At 34.2% G+C, this 20,227-nt stretch overlaps 1 protein-coding gene across 1 annotated transcript; it reads left to right on the forward strand.

Moving 5' to 3' along the window:
- The first annotated feature begins 445 nt into the window (after positions 1-445).
- Positions 446-12,359, forward strand: LOC127839785 (serine-rich adhesin for platelets-like). The gene is made up of 6 exons (XM_052368172.1): positions 446-584; positions 2,200-2,370; positions 9,000-9,443; positions 9,606-10,102; positions 10,721-10,838; positions 12,193-12,359. The coding sequence occupies exons 1-6, from the start codon at positions 446-448 to the stop codon at positions 12,357-12,359; spliced, it is 1,536 nt and encodes a 511-aa protein (XP_052224132.1).
- Positions 12,360-20,227: the final 7,868 nt, after the last annotated feature.

The raw sequence follows: 20,227 nt of genomic DNA on the forward strand, positions 1-20,227 counted from the left end.
GCGGCGCAGGAGGAGGTGGACAGCTTCACCTATCGCCACAGCATTCTGGACAACCAGAATAAACGGATGCAGATATCAGAACCCGCATCGGCAAAGCACGAGCAGCCTTCCATCAGCTGAAGAACATCTGAGGATCCAGCGAAATTTGCATCACCACAAATATTAGATCCTTCAATACCTTTGTGAAGCCACTACTCATCTATTGAGCGGAGATCTGGAGAACCACTGTCATCCCCATAAAGAAAATACAGGTCTGCATTAACACATACCTCAGGAAGATCATCAAGATCCGCAGGCCAGACAAGATCTCCAACGAAGAATTATGGAAAAGTACAAAGCAGCGGCCAGTTGAAGAAGACATCCTTCAGAGACGTTAGCGGATTAGTCACACCCTTCGCAAGCCTCCATCCAATACGACAAGGCAATCTCTCACATAGAACCCCCAATGGAAAAGAGAGGGCGGCCTAGAAACACCTTGCGCCCGGATCTGGATGCAGATGCTAAGCTGATGGGCCAAACATGGGGGCAGCTGAAGGGACTCGCCCAAAACCGAAACGCTTGGAGGAAGCTGGTTGGAGGCCTATGTCCTTGATAGGACCACAGGCGAAAATAAGATGAGATGATTGTTATCCAAATACTAACCCACTATCCGGATATTCGGATATCCGTAAATAAAAAATATATTTACATAATAAGACATCGAACATTCGTACACATATTTGCCTTGTATTATATTCAATTATAGTTCACGATTGTATTGGCTTCTCGTCTTCTTTTTCGATAACACTTCAACGTTGTCAGAGTTTTGCACAAATAATATAACTCGAGGCATTCTTTAAATGCAACGAATTCTATACATTACACACTTAACAATTGAACTGACATCATACTTCACTTCCTATGTGACTCTTTCTTTAAGACAAACAATTATCGGAACAGAACCAAAACCAGAATAAACAACAGTTGCCAAGATATTGATTTACGAGAAGAGAACTTTGATAATAACATAAATACATAATTCAATACTTCCGACGCGATTTCTGTCCGGGGAAGGAAAACCACTTCTAGCAACTGAATAATAATCTAGCAACTCTTGTCAAGATATTTATATAACCGACGCGATATTTGATATAACATGTTCACCTTTTAACCCCTTATTGGACTCACATATTGTCTTCGAATATTTTTTAGAAGCAAAGTTGATTTTCTACATTGTAAACAACAACAATTGTCTCAGACATCCGATTGGAAAATGCTGCAGCATTAACAGAGAGACATGTTCACACATTTTCGTAGTTTTGAAAGATGTTATCATTTATGTATATACGTACAGAAATGTATTACCTATTTGAAATTAAAAAAAACTGAATTAATACAACTGCAAAAACATAAAGAGATTAAAAGTATTTTCTTATATTAACCAGATATTAACCTGACATTCTAAACAAGTGACCTATGCATTCAAAATCTAACACAATACGTGTACTTCGGTATAACCGTTGCTACAGAATCTAGCGTATTGTTAACGATACATATTGGAGACGTATTTTTCAAATGATTGATTACAAACCATAGGAACGGTTTAAATTTTACCGATTATATCGTTTGATGAATGCACATAAACCGATATTTGAAAGTTTCTTTTTCACAGGAGTAATAATTTCGCTTGTTTGAATATAATGTATTTATTCCTTTTTGACTCTTATGCGTATGCTTTTGATCAGTTGTTTATTAGTCCTTTAATTTAAAAGCATTACTTGTTTTAACCTAAACTATCATTGTGATAAGAAAAGATGAATAAACATAGAATGTTGAGGCACTCAATTTGATCTACATGTGTGTACATTGTCTGTAAAATTAATGCTTTACACAAAAATGTTACTACGTCATGAAATAAGAAAAAATGCCAATTTTAATCAAAAACATATGGTGAATTTAGGTATTCAAAATTCGATTTAATGTACTTAATAATATATTTGACATAATTTCTTTTTGTCTGGTTAAATGAAGTTTCTTAAATATCAATTAATAGCTACTTTGTTTTTAAATCAGTGTATCTTTAAACATCGTCGATTAATTTTGATATTTATCAGTCTTTTTTAACGCATTACATACTGTTCGATAATTCAAATTTAAGAAAGAAAAAATATTCACGATTTTATCATTTATTACAAAATGTGTTTAATTTTTTTTGTTTAGTTGTAGAATTAAAACCCAACAACTACAACCAGTGCGCCGGTAGCGCCAACGACATTGTCAACAGCAGCGCAATTAACAACGACTCCATTTTAAGCAACATAAGCAGCAACTTCAACAGCACTTACAACAACAGCAGTAACAACAACCACTTCACCCACAACCCTGGCTCCGGTGATATTCCAGACCATATGCTCAGCGAACACCGACTGCATCACGACGGCGAACATGAAATGCATCGACACTAAATGCCATTGTGCGGTACCCACTAAGTACAACGCGGCGTCCTCCTCGTGTGTCACATGTAAGTATATATAAAAAGTAGTGATGCCAAAGTAATGAATTATATGTTTATGCTAAATTCATAATAATATTATGTTGTGCGCCTCCAAAATAGGACACGGCGTTAAGTGGGTAATGTGTTGCGAGAAAGTAAAAAAACAACATTAATAATGAAACTTTGGTTATGGATACATCTATACAATAGGTCGTTTTTCGAATGTTGTCATAATTCAATAATGCAACAATTTGTTTATGTTTTATACTCCACATATTAAATGTATAACTGGTCAACCCATCATTAGACACGTTGCTACTTCTGAATTTATTATGACAACTACATATATGGGCGAACATGAACACACATTTACATTGTACATTCGGTTAATCTGGCTCTTTTGACAATGGTATAAGGTCACAATCACATAAAATGTAACGTCATTTAAAATACTTTTTAAAAACACAAGTGTTTCTTAATTTTTACACAAACATGTGTATATGTGTACACTTTTATTTTCGTAACAAAATTGATTTATGTTCTTTTGCGTTGTTTGTATTGTCCTGTAGTGTAAGATAATTTGTCACTTGCCTTCGATTAATCAGACTTTCTCCTCTGATGATATTTCTTGAGCTTCATTTTTAGCTCATCTGAGCGCAATGTACTCATGGTGAGATTTTGTGATCGCCTTTTGTCCGTGGTGCGTCGTGCGTTGTGCGGCTTCAACATGTGTCCTGTTAACACTCTTGAGACCACATTTACTGTCCGATCTTCATGAAATTTGGTCAGAAGATTTTTGCCAATGATATCATGGACGAGTTCGAAAATGTTTTCGGTTAGTTTAAAAACATGGCCACCATTATGGCTATATATGGCTATAGTAAAACCTTGTTAACACTCTAGAGGCCACATTTATTGTCCGATCGTCATGAAACCAAGTCAGATGATTTGTCCCAATTATATCGTGGATGAGTTCGAAAATTGTCCCGGTTGGTTAAAAAACATGGTCCACAGGGGGCGGGGCAGGGCAGTTTTCATTATATGTGGTCACATTTATACTCCACTCTTCATAAAACTCGACCAGAGCATTTGTTTAAATGATAGCTTGGATGAGTTCGATGGTTCCGGTCTCTTGAAAAACATGGTCGCCAGAAAGCGGGGAAGTTGTCCTTATACGGCTATGGTAAAACCTTATTAACACTCTAAAAGTTACATTAATAGTTTATATACACTCTGCATGAAACTTGATCAGAACATTTGTTTTAATGATATCTTGGCTGCACATGACAGGTTAGTTCCTCTCAAGTCAGATGATTTGGGCCTTTCAGGACTTCTTCTTTTCTTTATTCCTAGATTTTTTTCAGCCTGCGGGCTTTCAGTTCTGGTCAGGGATGTGAGTATAATATGAGCCTCGTTCTGATGCACGCAGACTTATCAAGGACATTACATTTCGTCTGAAATGAATTTTTGCTTAGAATAGACTACCTTTAAACGACAAATTCGATAAAAGCGGAAAGTGTAGTCCGTGATTAGCATGTGCGGTCTGCATAGGCTGATCTTAAATACAAAACTATAAATACTCAATAGAAGATAAAGATGAGTAACCTTCTTCATTTGGCATATTTAAGTTTCTTATATTTTGCGAGTCCACTATTCATAATTGTCTCAACATACACACGCAGACAAAAATAATTCATACGCATTGTTGATACAAGCAACATGAAAGCTCGAATTAAAAACAAAATGTTAAGCTTTGTTCGTTTTGTTTCTTTACTTTGTTCGCATTTATCAAGAGTATTTTAGTTGCATCACAGCAGTTAATTAACATTTTTCATTTTCATCTTCTGTGTAAGCTGGTTTACTATGTGTAAAAGCACATACTTTTGCCTGTTACTTACAACTGTCGTACTAAATGCCACCTTAGACTCACATACATCACATCATGCAAGCTTATGTCTTCATTAGTTAAACAAAAACAAACTATTTCTGTAATATGTAGAGATAATCTATGTCACTGGTATATGGGTGGAAATACTGCGTATGACTTATACTATGATGAGCAGAACAGATAATGACACACTATTGAAATTATGTATGTATGAGTATCATCTTATGAACAAACTTTAATAAGTCGTAAATTTTTATATGCTAGATGATATGTTCGCAACTACAAATATGTATTATTTTTTTGTAAAATAATGTGTAGTTTGGGCCAACGACCTTTATATACTTAATAAACTGAGTTGGGTTGAGTTAATCGATGCAACTGTTCAATTAAATTAACTTATGCTATGCATCGCAATTATTCACCATTAAGTCACATATATCACGTTTACATTAGACGAAATGCTGTTTCAAATTTGGTGCAACCAGCCGACATCACCTGCTAAACAATATATGCAATGATGAACCCATGAAAAAGTTGAGCACTTCATAACAGTAATGAGATATAGTTTATTCCAACTCCTTACCGCTTACACACGTACACAGTACGCAGGCATAGGAGCATGACCTGTGAATATAATTGCATCGTAAGAACGTTTTATCATTGATAACTACATGTTTTTGCTCTCGATAGTTCAAAGGGATTGCTTCCTCTAGATATCGATTATGTGATAACATTGAACATATCGCGACAAAAAAATTCCATGATTGAGAAGTTAGATGTTTACTGTACGGACGTGAAGAAGACCACTTTTCGGTTCTGTAACAAAATGGATAGAAACGAATTTTACAGCGTAAATATGGCGATTTGGTTTGGTCTTGTTTATATCTCCTTAATTGGCTTTGTGTTGGGACACGGAAATACATTGTTCGTGCAAAACGCGCAGCTCAATGACAAGCATTGCCCCGAATATATGTTAATTGGACGAAGGAGTAGCGCTGTGGACTGTGGGCGGATATGCGCGTCAAAAGTCTCGTGTAGAGCATTCTTTTTTGACATCACATCCAGCGATTGCTACGTCATCTATACTGCTGTTGCTGTCACGAGTTTGTGTGTCTTCAAACCTGGTCATTTTTACGAAGGTAAGATTCAAACATTCGCAACATAAAAAGATAAGTCATTTCAAGACGATTGTCTTCGGAATAAATATTTTGATGGTTTGTCTTAAATTACGTTAAGAATGAATAGGATTTTTAGCACCCCATAATATACCATATACAAATAGTGTCATAAGAATGACACATGTTCAAGCTACGCGAATGACAACAACATAATAGCAATGTTTACGTATAACGAAAAACCCCTATGTCTCTCACGTCATATTTTACACTCAGAACGATGTTTAACAAGATATTGAAACTAAATATTAGTAGCATGTAGAACTACTCAAGAAATTTATTAAAATTGTTAATCAACTTCGTTGTTCGGGTATTGACGCATGTGCATTTGTTATAATGATGAAACTATCCATTTATGGGATCCAAGTCGTTTAGAGTGTAAACTACGAACATTTTACGATAATACAAAAACACAGTAAATATAAGCTCCATTAATGTTGGTATTACTATTTTCGATTTTGTCTATTTAGTAAACATAGAGAAATTTACCATTTTATAGTTAGAACGTGTGAAAACTAAATGCCTAATATTTCTGAAACGTCATCGTTTTAAGTGTCGCGTATACTTAGGCGATGCATAGAGAAAATTTGCTCTAGTATTGATTTTGCTCAATAACTTGCTTGAGCAAAATTATGTAAGTCACTCACTTCACTGGAAACAAATATTAACGATATTATCCCGAAAGTTAACACATTTTCTTTTAATTTAATTCGTTTGATCATGATATTTAAGGTTATCGCAGCTTACACATAAATTGAAGCATGGCATGTGTTTGCAACAGGTTAGTTTCCGGCCAAGCTGTCTGAGCTTTTTATCTAGATTTCATGTTGTAATTTATGCAGCGGCTTCATTCAAATCGATTGAAATTTACAAATTTAGGGAATGCTAACATATTACAATCTATACCAGCAACTGTTGCATAATTGGGTGCAAACTTGACCGTGCATTATAATCTAAAACCCCACGCCGATTGACTATTGACCACAGCAGGTAAAATATTACGGGTACGAGACCTTATACAATGTTGTAATTAAAGAACCACAACGCATTTTGTTTGTTATCCTTTGAACACACTTGAATTAAAATGTACAACTTGTTCAATAAATATAAACACAATCCGAATTTTTTACTTACTAAAGACATCAAAGTCTCGATTAAACCTTACGCACGCATCGGTAACCACTTGTTGGAAAGATAATGTAGGTGGGCATTATTTTCCAGATAGAAACGACACAAATAACAGGTACCAAATAAATATTACACAACAATTGACCCCTAACCCTAACCCTACTCCTACCCATACCCCTAACCCTAACCCTTACCCCTATCCCCTAAACCTTCCCCTAACCCTAACCCTTCGTGGGCGGAGTTAACAACGCACTTCGTTTGTACAATTTCTCTTTTGGTGATAAATCTGTTTGGAATACAGCGTTTACCGATAATAAAACACTTTTTGAAGCATCTAAAAAGAATAACGCTGTTGCTCATATTTACCGTTAGCATGAACGAATGGAATAACAGTTTTGAAAAACATGGACGATGACATTAAGCGTGTAAATATAAATGGTTTCCATACCCGAGTACGGTATGTTTTGTAATAATATCTGAGCTAAGTGTGAGATTTGGCATGCCTTTCAACCTTATTAAACCCCAAATGATTTGCATTGGCCGTTTCAAGGCGGCGATTCAAGCAATAAGCAATTTTAATGTTAAAAGCTGTTTTTATTCATTACTTTGTGTTGTTTGGCAAGCGATAACTTTCCTTAAGTAAGGGCTATCGGACAAGAAAATTCACTCTTAACAATGTTCTGGAAGTCAATTTTTTTATAAATATATCTGCTTTAATACAACGTTTATATGCCTTAAAGATAATGCGAACTGACATCTTGTAACTTTTTTTTAGTGTTTTAATACCTTTTAGGTTAACCGACCCGTTTTGCTCAATTGGTATTGCTCTTGACTACAAATTTTAGGATCGCGGTTCGGTTACCCACTCGGCCACATAATTTTGGATCGTTTGAGGATTGGTCATGAAAATCTTTCAACGGCATTCTTCCCCTACCTCTCATGAAGTTTTCAGTGATATTTTTGTGCACCTAGTAAGGGCAAACCAGCGAAAACAATAAAAGTGCGAGTGAGTGACATCCGTAATATGATTGAAATATTGTTAAAAGTAGTGAAAGATCCAATTAAACAAAACTCAAAGCCTTCGAAACAAATATAACAACGGTATAACGTTAAGACAGTTGTATCCATATTGATTTAGCCATCTGTTCTTCGATAACTAAACAAAACAGAAAAAGTACTAAATCAATTTTGATCAAACTCGTGTTTGCTAAGGGCCGTGTCGGAATATGCACGTTGTTTCAGTTCTTTTGTCAGACCAAAATGTTTGTTATGGTTACGGTGATAATTTGACAAATGAAACTGTCACCGTCAAATCTAAACACTACATCCACTGGGTTGATGAACTGAGTGTGTGAATAGAGGGCCTTATGGGGTATATGCACGCTATTGTAGGGCTTTTGTCATGGAAAAGTTGTTGTCTCAATGGTTACAGAAATACGTGAACAGTAAAATCTGGATCCTGCGATAATTGGAACTGTTCTTAAGATAGGTAGATGAAACTCATTGAGTAGTAAGAGGACCATAGGGCCATATTTCAATGTGCGTTTGTAACATAAATTGTGTTCGTAATGGTTAAAGAAATAATTGAAAAATTCAACTATGGATCCTGCGATAATTCAAAACGTACTTAAGCTAGGTTAAGGAAAGTAGGTGTGTTGATAGATGGCCAGATCGGGAGTCTACATGTCATGTAATTTTTGACAGACCAAATTGTGGTTTCTATGATTACATAAATAATTGAAAACTGAAATATCGATCACGAAATAAATTAAAAATACTTCAGCAACTTTGATGAAACTCGGTGTGTGCATAGAGGTCATATGGGGGATATGCACCTTAGTTCATTTTTGCATGAATTGTTATTACTATGATTAGAGAAATAATAGAAAACTAAAACATGGGGCCTTCGACAACTTAAGTACCTAAAGCACATGTAATATACATGCAACATACAGTATAACATTGTCAATGCATAGAAAATTGTTCGAGATTATGATATAAAAGCAATAAAAGAAATCTCTAACTGCTATTCAAACCAAAAGCTGTTGATGCATAAGGGTATTTACCGATGGTTCTTAAAATAATTTGTAAAACATGTCATTGTATGTATTATCTCGAATAGTGCCCGCATCAAATCTATCAACGTCAACAAGTGCTCCTGAAACGTCAAACGCGTCAACCACCTTGACAACAGCAGCGCAATTAACAACGACCCATTCACAAACACCAATAACAGAAACAACTATAACATCAGCACCAGCAACAGAAGCAGCAATACCAGCAACCACAGTAACAGAAACAGCAGCAGCAGCAGCTGCAACAACCACAGTAACAGAAACAGCAACAGCAGCAGACGCAACAGACGCAGAAATAACAACAACAACAACCACAGTTAACGATATAGCAGCAACATCAGCAGCAGGAGAAACAGAAGAAGCAGCAGCGACAGAAGCAGCAATAACAACAACCACAGTAACAGAAACAGCAGCAGCAGCAACAGACGCAGCAATAACAACAACCACAGTAAACGATAAAGCAACAACATCAGCCGCAGGAGAAACAGAAGAAGCAGCAGCGACAGAAGCAGCAATAACAACAACCACAGTAACAAAAACAGCAACAGCAGCAGACGCAACAGACGCAGCAATAACAACAACAAAAACAACAACAGTAAACGATATAGCAACAACATCAGCAGCAGGAGAAACAGAAGAAGCAGCAGCGACAGAAGCAGCAATAACAACAACCACAGTAACAGAAACAGAAGCAGCAGCAACAGGTGCAGCAATAACAACAACAACAACAACAGTAAACGATATAGCAACAACATCAGCAGCAGAAAAAACAGAACAAGCAGCAGCGACAGAAGGAGCAATACCAACAACCACAATAACAGAAACAGCAGCAGCAGCAACAGACGCAGCAATAACAACAACAACAGTAAACGATATAGCAACAACATCAGCAGCAGGAGAAACAGAAGAAGCAGCAGCGACAGAAGCAGCAATAACAACAACCACAGTAACAGAAACAGCAACAGCATCAGCAACAGACGCTGCAATAACAATAACAACAAACACAGTAAACGATATAGCAACAACATCAGCAGCAGGAGAAACAGAAGAAGCAGCAGCGACTGAAGCAGCAATACCAACAGCCACAGAAACAGCAACAGCAGCAGACGCGACAGACGCAGCAATAACAACAACAACAACCACAGTAAACGATAAAGCAACAGCATCAGCAGCAGGAGAAACGGAGGGAGCAGCAGCGACTGACGCAGCGAAGCCAACAACCACAGAAACAGCAACAGCAGCAGACGCAACAGACGCAGCAATAACAACAACAACAACCACAGTTAACGATATAGCAACAACAACAGCAGCAGGAGAAACAGATAAAGCAGCAGCGACAGAAGCAGCAATAACAACAACCACAGTAACAGAAACAGCAGCAGCAGCAACAGACGCAGCAATAACAACAACAACAACCACAGTAAACGATATAGCATTAACATCAGCAGCAGGAGAAACAGAAGAAGCAGCAGCGACAGAAGCAGCAATAACAACAACCACAGTAACAGAAACAGCAACAGCAGCAGACGCAACAGACGCAGCAATAACAACAAAAACAACCACAGTAAACGATATAGCAACAACATCAGCAGCAAGAGAAACAGAAGAAGCAGCAGCAACAGAAGCAGCAATAACAAAAACCACAGTTACAGAAACAGCAACAGCAGCAGCAGCAGCAGCAAAAGACGCAGCAATAACAACAACATCAACCACAGTAAACGATAAAGCAACAACATCAGAAGCAGGAGAAACAGAAGAAGCAGCAGCAACAGAAGGAACAATAACAAAAACCACATTAACAGAAACAGTAGCAACAACAACAGCAGCAGCAGACGCAGCAATAACAACGACAACAACCACAGTTTACAATATAGCAACAACATCTGCAGCAGGAGAAATAGAAGAAGCAGCAGCAACAGAAGAAGCAAAACAAACAACAACAACCGCAACAACCTCAGCCCCAGGTCCGATGATATTTCAGGAGCCATGTGAATTGAACGCCAACTGCCTCTCGACTCCGAACATGAGTTGCATCGACTTAATGTGCCAGTGTGCGGCACCCACTAAGTACAACTCGGCGTCTTCCTCATGCGTTTTAAGTAAGAATATATACAACTAAATATGAGCCTCGCTCTGGGAAAACGCGACATAATGCATTTGCGTGAAGTGTCATCCCCGATTAGCATGTGCAGTCCACACAGGCTTATCGGGGACGACTCTTTATTCTTTAACCAAATTTTCGCTACGAATAGACTTCCTTTAAACGGAAAATACCGTAAAAGCGGAATGTGTCGTCCCTGATTAGCCTGTGTGGACAGCACAGGCTAATCTGGGACGACACTTAACGCTTATTCATCAAATCCCGTTTTCCCTTAGTGAGGCTAATATATATATTTGTTTTTTTTTTGCTTTTTGCTCTGTTTTGGGATTTGGGGTTTTCCATGGTATTTAATTTATATCACGGGACCAGTTAACATACTCACACTTTCTCTGAGTAATATGGTTTCACTACTATTAATTTAAATAAACATGACTGTTTGATGTTTCCTGACTTTTTGGTTTCTTAGTCATTATCATCATCATCATCATCATCATCATCATCATCATCATCATCATCATTATCATCATCATCGTCATCGTCATCATCATCATCATCATCATCATCATCATCATCATCATCATCATCATCATCATCATCATCATCATCATCATCATCATCATCATCATCATCATCATCATCACCATCATCATCATCATCATCATCATCATCATCATCATCATCATCATCATCATCATTATTATTATTATTATTATTATTTATTATTATTATTATAATAAATTATTATTATTATTATTATAATTAATTATTATTATTATTATTATAATTATTATTATTATTATTATTATTATTATTATAGTTATGTTGCTTTTGTAATTATTTTAAGGCTGTATGCTAGACATTGTTGAGTGATATTTATATATACTGTGTTTGAAGACCACATTGTAAAAAAGACATGTTATTTCTAAATGTGTTATCTTCCTGAAATAAAGTTATAATAGTAGTAGTAGTAGTACTAAATGCTTACTCTCATCCCAGTTATTGAACCTTATGATATGTATTTTGTGTTGAACTGGATTTCTCGCTGGGGTTTTTACAGCATTTTAGTCATATAACCGCGTTCAATTAACCGTTTCACTTCGGTTAACTCTTATCCTGTGTAATCTGGTTTTAATACTAGTAAATAATAAATTATAATATCTATGTTATACTATCTAATTTGTTAATAAAATCCCTCCAAACTTCAAACTGACATATTCAAACATTTATAATATAGTTAGAGCATAACTGCTCGATATATCTTGCAAAACGCGCATATGTGTGAGTGTACGATTTGTATCGTCATTAAAATCGGTGCATGTTCCAAATACCGTTCTATTTTTTTAACGTTTCAGCATGTGGATCATTTGGATTTGGCACCACGTATACCCGTATGAGGAATACCGTGCTTGACGGCACCCAAATCGAAAGCGTCATCTTTGTCACATCTGTGTCGGAGTGCGCGAGTCACTGCTCGGCCCGACCTCTCTGTGCGGGCTTTCAGTTCTGGTCAGCGACGTGAGTATATTTTCAGATCCGCATTCAATAAAATAGGCTAGCATATTTTCAGATCCGCATTTAATCAAATAAGCTAGCATATTTTCAGATCCGCATTTAATAACATAGGCTAGCATATGTTCAGATCCGCATTTAATAAAATAGGCTAGCATATTTTCAGATCCGCATTTAATAAAATAGGCTAGCCATAAAAAGGTTTCCCAAGGCGGTTACTCCAACCTTAGTAATCGTGTAATGTTATAAATTGTGTTTTGCTTTTTTTCTGAATTTTATAAGTAATATTTCAATTGTCAATACATCACTTAACATTATGTAAATTTCCTCCTGCTGGACGGCTTTTATTTTTTATTTGTTTATGTTTGATATGATATATATTTCGATAACGCCGCCATTGATTTAGCATCTATTAACAACAATTAATTAAGTTGATTAATTCTAAAATATGCTCTTATACTTATATTTCTTATTATATAAGGTTATATAATCATTTAACAAATATGCGTACAGTACTTCATGTTTATCGATAGTGTCCAAGGTAGTCACATACTAGTATTTGTATTCAGTCACACACACACACACATTTTAAACATAGTGTTTTTAAATATTTTATAACTACATGATGATTTCATTTGTTAATGATCAAATATACATTTTTAATGATTAACGATTAATAATAAACACGCAGAAGACCGAATGATTTATCACGCATTGCATCGAAACTACTTGAAACTAATGTATATTGTTTACATATAAGAATGTGATCTCCTTTATTGGGTAGCTGTAACGTGTGTGGTTATAGCACACCGTGTCAATATATGATGTAGAGGCAAGAATTTTAGGTACATGTAAGGCATAGTTCAGTTATAGCATTTTAGTACTAAATAAAATAATGCATTCATTTCAGGTGAGCAAGAAATACTGTTGTGTATATTGTTTTGTAAAGGGAAATGCTTCTAAATATGATCGCATTTGACTTTCAGAAACTGTGAAATGAAGGAGGAGAGCAGTTCGTTTTCCGGCTTATCGACCATTGATTGGTACATGCGCAATTGTTTGTAAATAAGTCACGCATGCGCAATTTTGTGGAACAGGATATGTACTAGAAACGTCCCTGACAAAAGCAGCCCCACTTGATCAGAGATGAATCACGTGACGTCTTTATTTCAAAATATATTCTGAAGGCTAATAGCCAAAGTGGACACAGTTTTACATCAGTGTAAACATTTAGAAAATATGTAAGTACACACATATATCATATATTTGCATATACAATATGTATAAGGCGGAAATAATAGTGATGTTAATTCTGGAAACAATGTTTTCACAGTTCAATCTTTGATTTGTTGTGTTTACATCGAGAGGTGAAAGCGAAACTACTCTAGATGATATTTTTTCACAAAATGATTTTTTTTATCGCAGCATCCATTCCTATCATGCATTAAAATATCTTAATTCCAGGCATTCAGATATTAAAATAAATTAAAATTGGTCCAAAAGCTGAAATTGTGCGAAAAGGCTCTATGTGCAGTTAAGTTCTACTAAGAGCTCTTCCGTATTCATGTGGTTGATGTTAAATTATAAATGAAACTTGCCTCGATTTTGGAGGACTATATTTACAATAAATAATTTATTTGTATTTGAAAGCCCCCAAAACAGATACTATTATGTAATTCATGAAAAATAAGAAACAAAATTTATAAATTATTCATTTAGAAATTTGTTGGCACTGCACATTTGGTATCTTTTTAACTTTTCTTTTTTTGTATGACATTTCTTATAAACTTTTGACAACATTAATAAGAATTGTATGGCTATTTGACATTTTGTTTGGTACACACCTGTTTATTCTTGAAACTATAAAGGTCATTGAAAAAATAAAACCGTAATTTTATAACAGCTTTTTGACTTTTAAATAAGTTTCAAAGAAATGCGATCCTTGTTTCGACCTCTGTCGAAGTTTTTAATGTAAAACAATTAGTTTTATTTCAAAACCAAGAAAAAGCAACTCATACAACTATGTCATGATTAGAATGTTTAGTATCACACAGCATTTTAACATTTAAACACATTTCGTTTTCGTTTATTTAAGATGTTAATAAAATGCCAAGTATCACTATGATCTAGATTAAGCAATGGTCCTTACCAACTTCCTGTTGAACATCCTTTTGTGTAAGATTATTCAAGGATTATATTTATTTTTGAAAGCGGTAATATGGACCATTTGTACATAGCACATGCAAAAAAAGATTTTTGTTGTAATTTTAAAAGATTATTATTGATTATATTTATTTTTAGACCATTCTCTTCTAGTCGTGGGGTCAGTCCACCACAGTACTGAATACACCCACTACGATTATATACAAATGTTTTTATAAACAGTTGTTTCCTTTTTATTTTCTATGTTGTTTTTTTATGTCTGGATACCTTTCCAGTAGTATCACTGTGCTTAATTTATATTACAATTTAAAGGCATGCGATATGGAATTTTGCATCATGAAACTTACTTTAACAAATGACTAGCAATCTGAACATTGTTTCTTTGAACTGTAAAGGATTAAATGGAAAATTGAAGAGCCTTAAGGTTTTTAATTACCTAAAAGAGTTAAAGCTAATTTGTATTTTCTGAAGGATACACATTTTACCCCCGATATGTACAAAACCATTTATTCGGAATGGGGATCGGGATGCTTTTTGAGCTACGGTTCTACTTATTCTAGGGGAACAGGTATTTTCATATCCAATAGCACAGATTATGAAATACATAACTCTGATGCTGAATCCAACGGTATGTTTTTGCAATTGATATTTCTTTCAGTGAATACCGCTTTACGTTGCTGACTCTATATGGGCCAAATATTGACTCCTCCTCTTTACTGATATCTTTGAAATTATTGAAAGATTTGAAAATGAATCTTTTATCATATGTGGCGATTTTAACCTCGTTATTGATCCTGTATTAGATTATTATAATTGCAAAAATATCATTAACCCTAAGCCTCGCAATAAAGTTTTAGATTTAATTAATTGCTACAATCTTGTAGATCACTTCCGACATCACAACCAGTCAAAAAAGAGTTAGCTGTCGTAGAACAAATCCATAACAACAGGCTAGGCTGGATTTTTTTAAATCGCAGCTGATTTTTGCAACACTTTAAATCCATTGAAATTAAACCAAGTCTTCACTCGGATCACTCAATAATAACTTAAAACAAAACCTTGAGCAATTTTTCTCATAAAGCAGGTATTTGGAAACACAATAATTCTCTACGGTCAGACATCGTGTACGTATAAAAAATAATTAAAAAAAAAGATGATATTTAACTTTTATACGCACTACCCATTTACAATTATCAAAATATTAATGAAGTTCCTGACAGCGAATCACATTTAACAATAAGTGATCAACTTTTTCTTGAAACTCTTCTGATGGAATTAAGAAGCAAATCTATTTCTTATGGGTCTTTAAAAGAAAGGAAAGAAAACGTATAGAAAGCAAATTATTGACTAGAATTAAAAAATTGAAAGAACTTTTCAAATCAGAATATTGAAGAAATAGAAAATTTGAAATCTGAAATAAAAAATATTCTGAGCACGCAATTTAAAGGATTTATGATCAGATCAAACTTTTAGTGGACTTTGCAAGGTGAAAAGATATCAAAATATTTGTGCAGCCTAGAAAAAAATGCAATAACAAATACTATAAACTAAAAAAGAATATGATAGAGAAATAACTGACCAAACATGTATACTAAATACTATAGCAGCGTATTATCAGTCTCTTCATAACAAAACAATGAATGTAATAGTGAAGACTTTTATAACTATGTAAAAGGAATTAATTGTCAAACATTCACCCAGGCTGAGGCCATTTCATTGAAGGTATCATAACTTTAGGTGACACTTCAACAGTTAAAAAAAATATGTTAAATAATAAAAGCTCAGGAAATTCTGGCTTCAATGCTGATTTTTATAAAATATTCTGGAAAAAAATGGCACCTTTGTTGTAAGATCCATAAATGAAGTTTTCAATTGAAGAAATTCGTCTGCATTATAACACACACTTAGGTTATAATAACCTGTAATCCAAAGGGTGATGAATCAAGGCTTTTTATACAAAATTGGTGCCCAATTACTCTTTTACATACTGAATTACCTCTGGAGTAATAGCTTATTGATTTAAGTAATGTATGGATACGTTATTTCTTCACGTCCAGACTGGTTTTATTAAAGAGATACCAAGGGGAAAATACAAGGTTAAGTTATGACATTGTGCACTATACTGACGAAAATGAGAATCCGGGTTTGCTTCTTTTAAAAGACTTTGAAAAGTCATTCGATTGTCATGGTCCTTTGTACAGAATATACTTACTTTCTTTAATTTTGGTCTAGACATAAAGCGTTGGTTTCAAATTCTATATAAAGATTCTAAGTCGGATGTTTCTTAGTGTGTTTACTAATTAAATGTCTTCCATATTGAAAGGGGCTTCAGACAAGGAGATCCCCTCTTATTTGTCATATTTGTATCATCTGCGCTGAAGTTTTGTCACGTATAATGAGAATATAAAAGGTATAACATTACATGGAATTGAACATAAATTGTCCCAGTATGCGGACAATACTACTATTTTATAAAACGGTACCGAACAATCGTTAAATGAAACACTAACTGTTATACACGATTTTTTTAGATATTTCAGGCCTCAATGATAATGTTGATAACATTTTGTATGGATTGGCAAGCACCAATATAGTTCTGATACCATAAGAACAAAATGGGAATTAAACTGGATGCAATAACACTTTACACTGCTTGGAATAAATTTCCATATTGACCTGTCAAAAATACTTCAAACAAGCAAATTCGTCGAATTGATATCCCCCGTCAAATAAAATAAATTTTGTTTGTGGATGGTGTAGAACTAAAAGAAAAGGTAAAAGTGAATGGTTGTGCCTGATAATTGAGAATAATTACATCAGGACATTTTAAGAATCCATATTTGTATGGTAGAATCCTTACCAAAACAAAGGCATATTTATTCCATATGTGTGATTTTGACCTTCGTGGGTGACTTAGACCATGACCCTAGCAACCTGGATCGTATATTTGACACTCAGCTAGATAATGGAGAACAATTGTGGACAGTTATTACAGAATCCTTTGATGCATAGTAAAGGAATGAATAAATAATGAATAATTCATTAAATGTGTGACCTTTGACCTCAATGTGTGACCTTAGCTCCTTGGATTATGGGTGTTGAATGTGAAGCATCCCCAGATAATTGAGATCAACTATGGCAAGTTTCATGGCTCTGGTTAATGTTAATGGAGATAAAGCTCTAAGCTTATATTAGAAAGCATTTTTTTCATGATACAAAGGGCCATAACTCCGTTATTAACAGATGGTGCAATTATGCGTGCATCATCCTCTTATCCATATATATATATACTCATACCAAGTTTCAATGAAATCCGCCAAAGCACTTCCAAGAAATGGCTTCGGACACAAAAGTGAGCATTTTTTTAAGATACAAAGGGACATAACTCCGTTTTAAACAAATGGTGTAGAATGCCATTTGGCGTGCATCATCCTCTTATCCATATATATACTCATACCAAGTTTCAATGAAATCCGCCAAAGCACTTCCAAAATATGGCTCCGGACACAAAAGTGCCGGACGGACGGACGGACGGACGGATGGACGGACAACGCCAAAACAATACCCCTCCGCATATGGCGGGGGATAATAAAGTGCAATGAAAAAAGTGTTTAAATGGAAAACATCCTGAAAAATTGGAAAAGAAGAACTTGGAAAGATTGTTATTGTGAAAACACTTATTGTGTCATTATTCAATTTCTTGTTCATATAACTACCTAACCCAACAAATACCATTTTAAATTCAATACAATCTTCTATTCTGACTTTTATTTGGGACGGGACTAGTAAAGTAAAGGTTGCAATACTAGTAAAAGAATGTAGTGATGGAGGTTTAAACATGATATATTTGAATGCATTTATTCAAGTACTGAAACCTACCTGGTTGCAAAAAAATCAATCCTTTAGAGGAAATTGAATATATATCTCACAACTGTACTTTGATACTGTGATACTGGAATTCACTGTATATGTGATATATTCAAAATGGAACTTTTATTTATGTTGATAAATTAAGCGAAATGTACAATCTGAAAATAAATCTCATTAATTATATACGGTTGACAAGAGCAATATATATATATATATATATATATATATATATATATATTTGTGAAAAAAAAAATGTAAAAAATAATAAATAACCATGTCCTCCCAACAAATCATCAAACCATTTTTGCTCCCATTATTACAACTAATATTAAACAAAAAGGAATCTGTTGCTAAAAGACTATACAATATGGTAAATAAAAACAATTAACAACATTCAGTTAAAGCAAAATGGGGTATAAAACCTTTTACAATAATTAATAAAAATGAATGGAAATTGCATTTTGACCTAACCTTTGTAATGATTTAAAGGTACAGTGGTTCCAATACAAAATAATTCATAGGATACTTGGAACAAATAGTCTTTTAAACAAAATAAAAATAACTGATGATCTATTTGCAAACAAAGAGTGGAAAATTTAGAACATTTATTCTGGGAATGTCAGATATATAAAGCATTAATTGATGAGATATAACCAGGAAAATTGTTTCCTTTCAAGAATACGAAAAATGAATAATGTCATCCAAAACATTGCTGGAGCCAAAATATACATAAAGAATGAATATGATAGCTTAAGAAAAATATCAATATCAAGCAATACTTTAGAATCCATTGACAGGGATTAGGATTTGTTTACTACTATTATAGAACAAACAAAGTATTTAAATTTAATGAATATTCATTATTGTAGTTCTTTACAACTTTGTTCAAATACTATTTTTAACTCAAAGAACTAAGTTGTAATCTAAAAAGAGATTATAGGTAGGACCTAAGTGCTCTAAATCACAAAAACATACACCTATTTTTTGTTTTCTATGCCTTGTTCATCTGAATATGCAAAAACTATTTGCTTATATATGCGAATGTAAACATAATTAAGATATGTACACATCCTGGAAATCGTCTTTTTGACATGTACCTACTATTGCTATTTATGCCTTTTATTTATCTGAATATGTAGATACTATTAATTACAATTATTACAATGTATACGTACTTTAAATATGTATACATACTGGATAGTTTCCTACTTGTGTTCTTTGTAAATACTGTTTTTAATGTTTTTCCAACACAAAATTGCATGCAACTTTCTTATATGTACAGCTTTCTTTTCAGTTTGTAAACTGTAAATGTCTGGTGACAGGAAGCTGTGTTTTTCCTTTGTTCTTATTTATTATGTAAGCACCAACAAAGACATAATACTGTATGCGATTTTGTTTATAAACAAAAGTAAAATTAACACCCTTTTGAGTATAATACATGTATATCGAGGAAATGAGTGGGTTTTGTAGAATATTTCAATAAAAACAAACATTTACTAAGACATAAAGCATTTGTTTTAAATTCTGTGTATTATCAGTAAGTCATTCTTTCACCTTTGGTCAAGATAGGGATTATGTCCACCTTCTATGCTGATTGCTTTGTCTTTGTACATCACTGTCTATAATTATATTGCTAACGTATACTTAGATGTGTTGCAATTGTATTTCTTTCTATGTCACTGTCTATAATTATATAGATAACATATGACTTTAGACGTGTTGCATATGTATTTATATATGTATCTGTGTCCAGTCTTATAATAAAATGTGTTGGAAACAACTAGATTATAAAAAGAATGTTAAGTAGAGTAATGGTTAAATTGCAGATACCTTAATATCTTTTTG

The sequence above is a fragment of the Dreissena polymorpha genome, chromosome 7, assembly GCF_020536995.1.
Source record: "Dreissena polymorpha isolate Duluth1 chromosome 7, UMN_Dpol_1.0, whole genome shotgun sequence".
In the NCBI taxonomy this organism is placed as follows: domain Eukaryota; kingdom Metazoa; phylum Mollusca; class Bivalvia; order Myida; family Dreissenidae; genus Dreissena; species Dreissena polymorpha.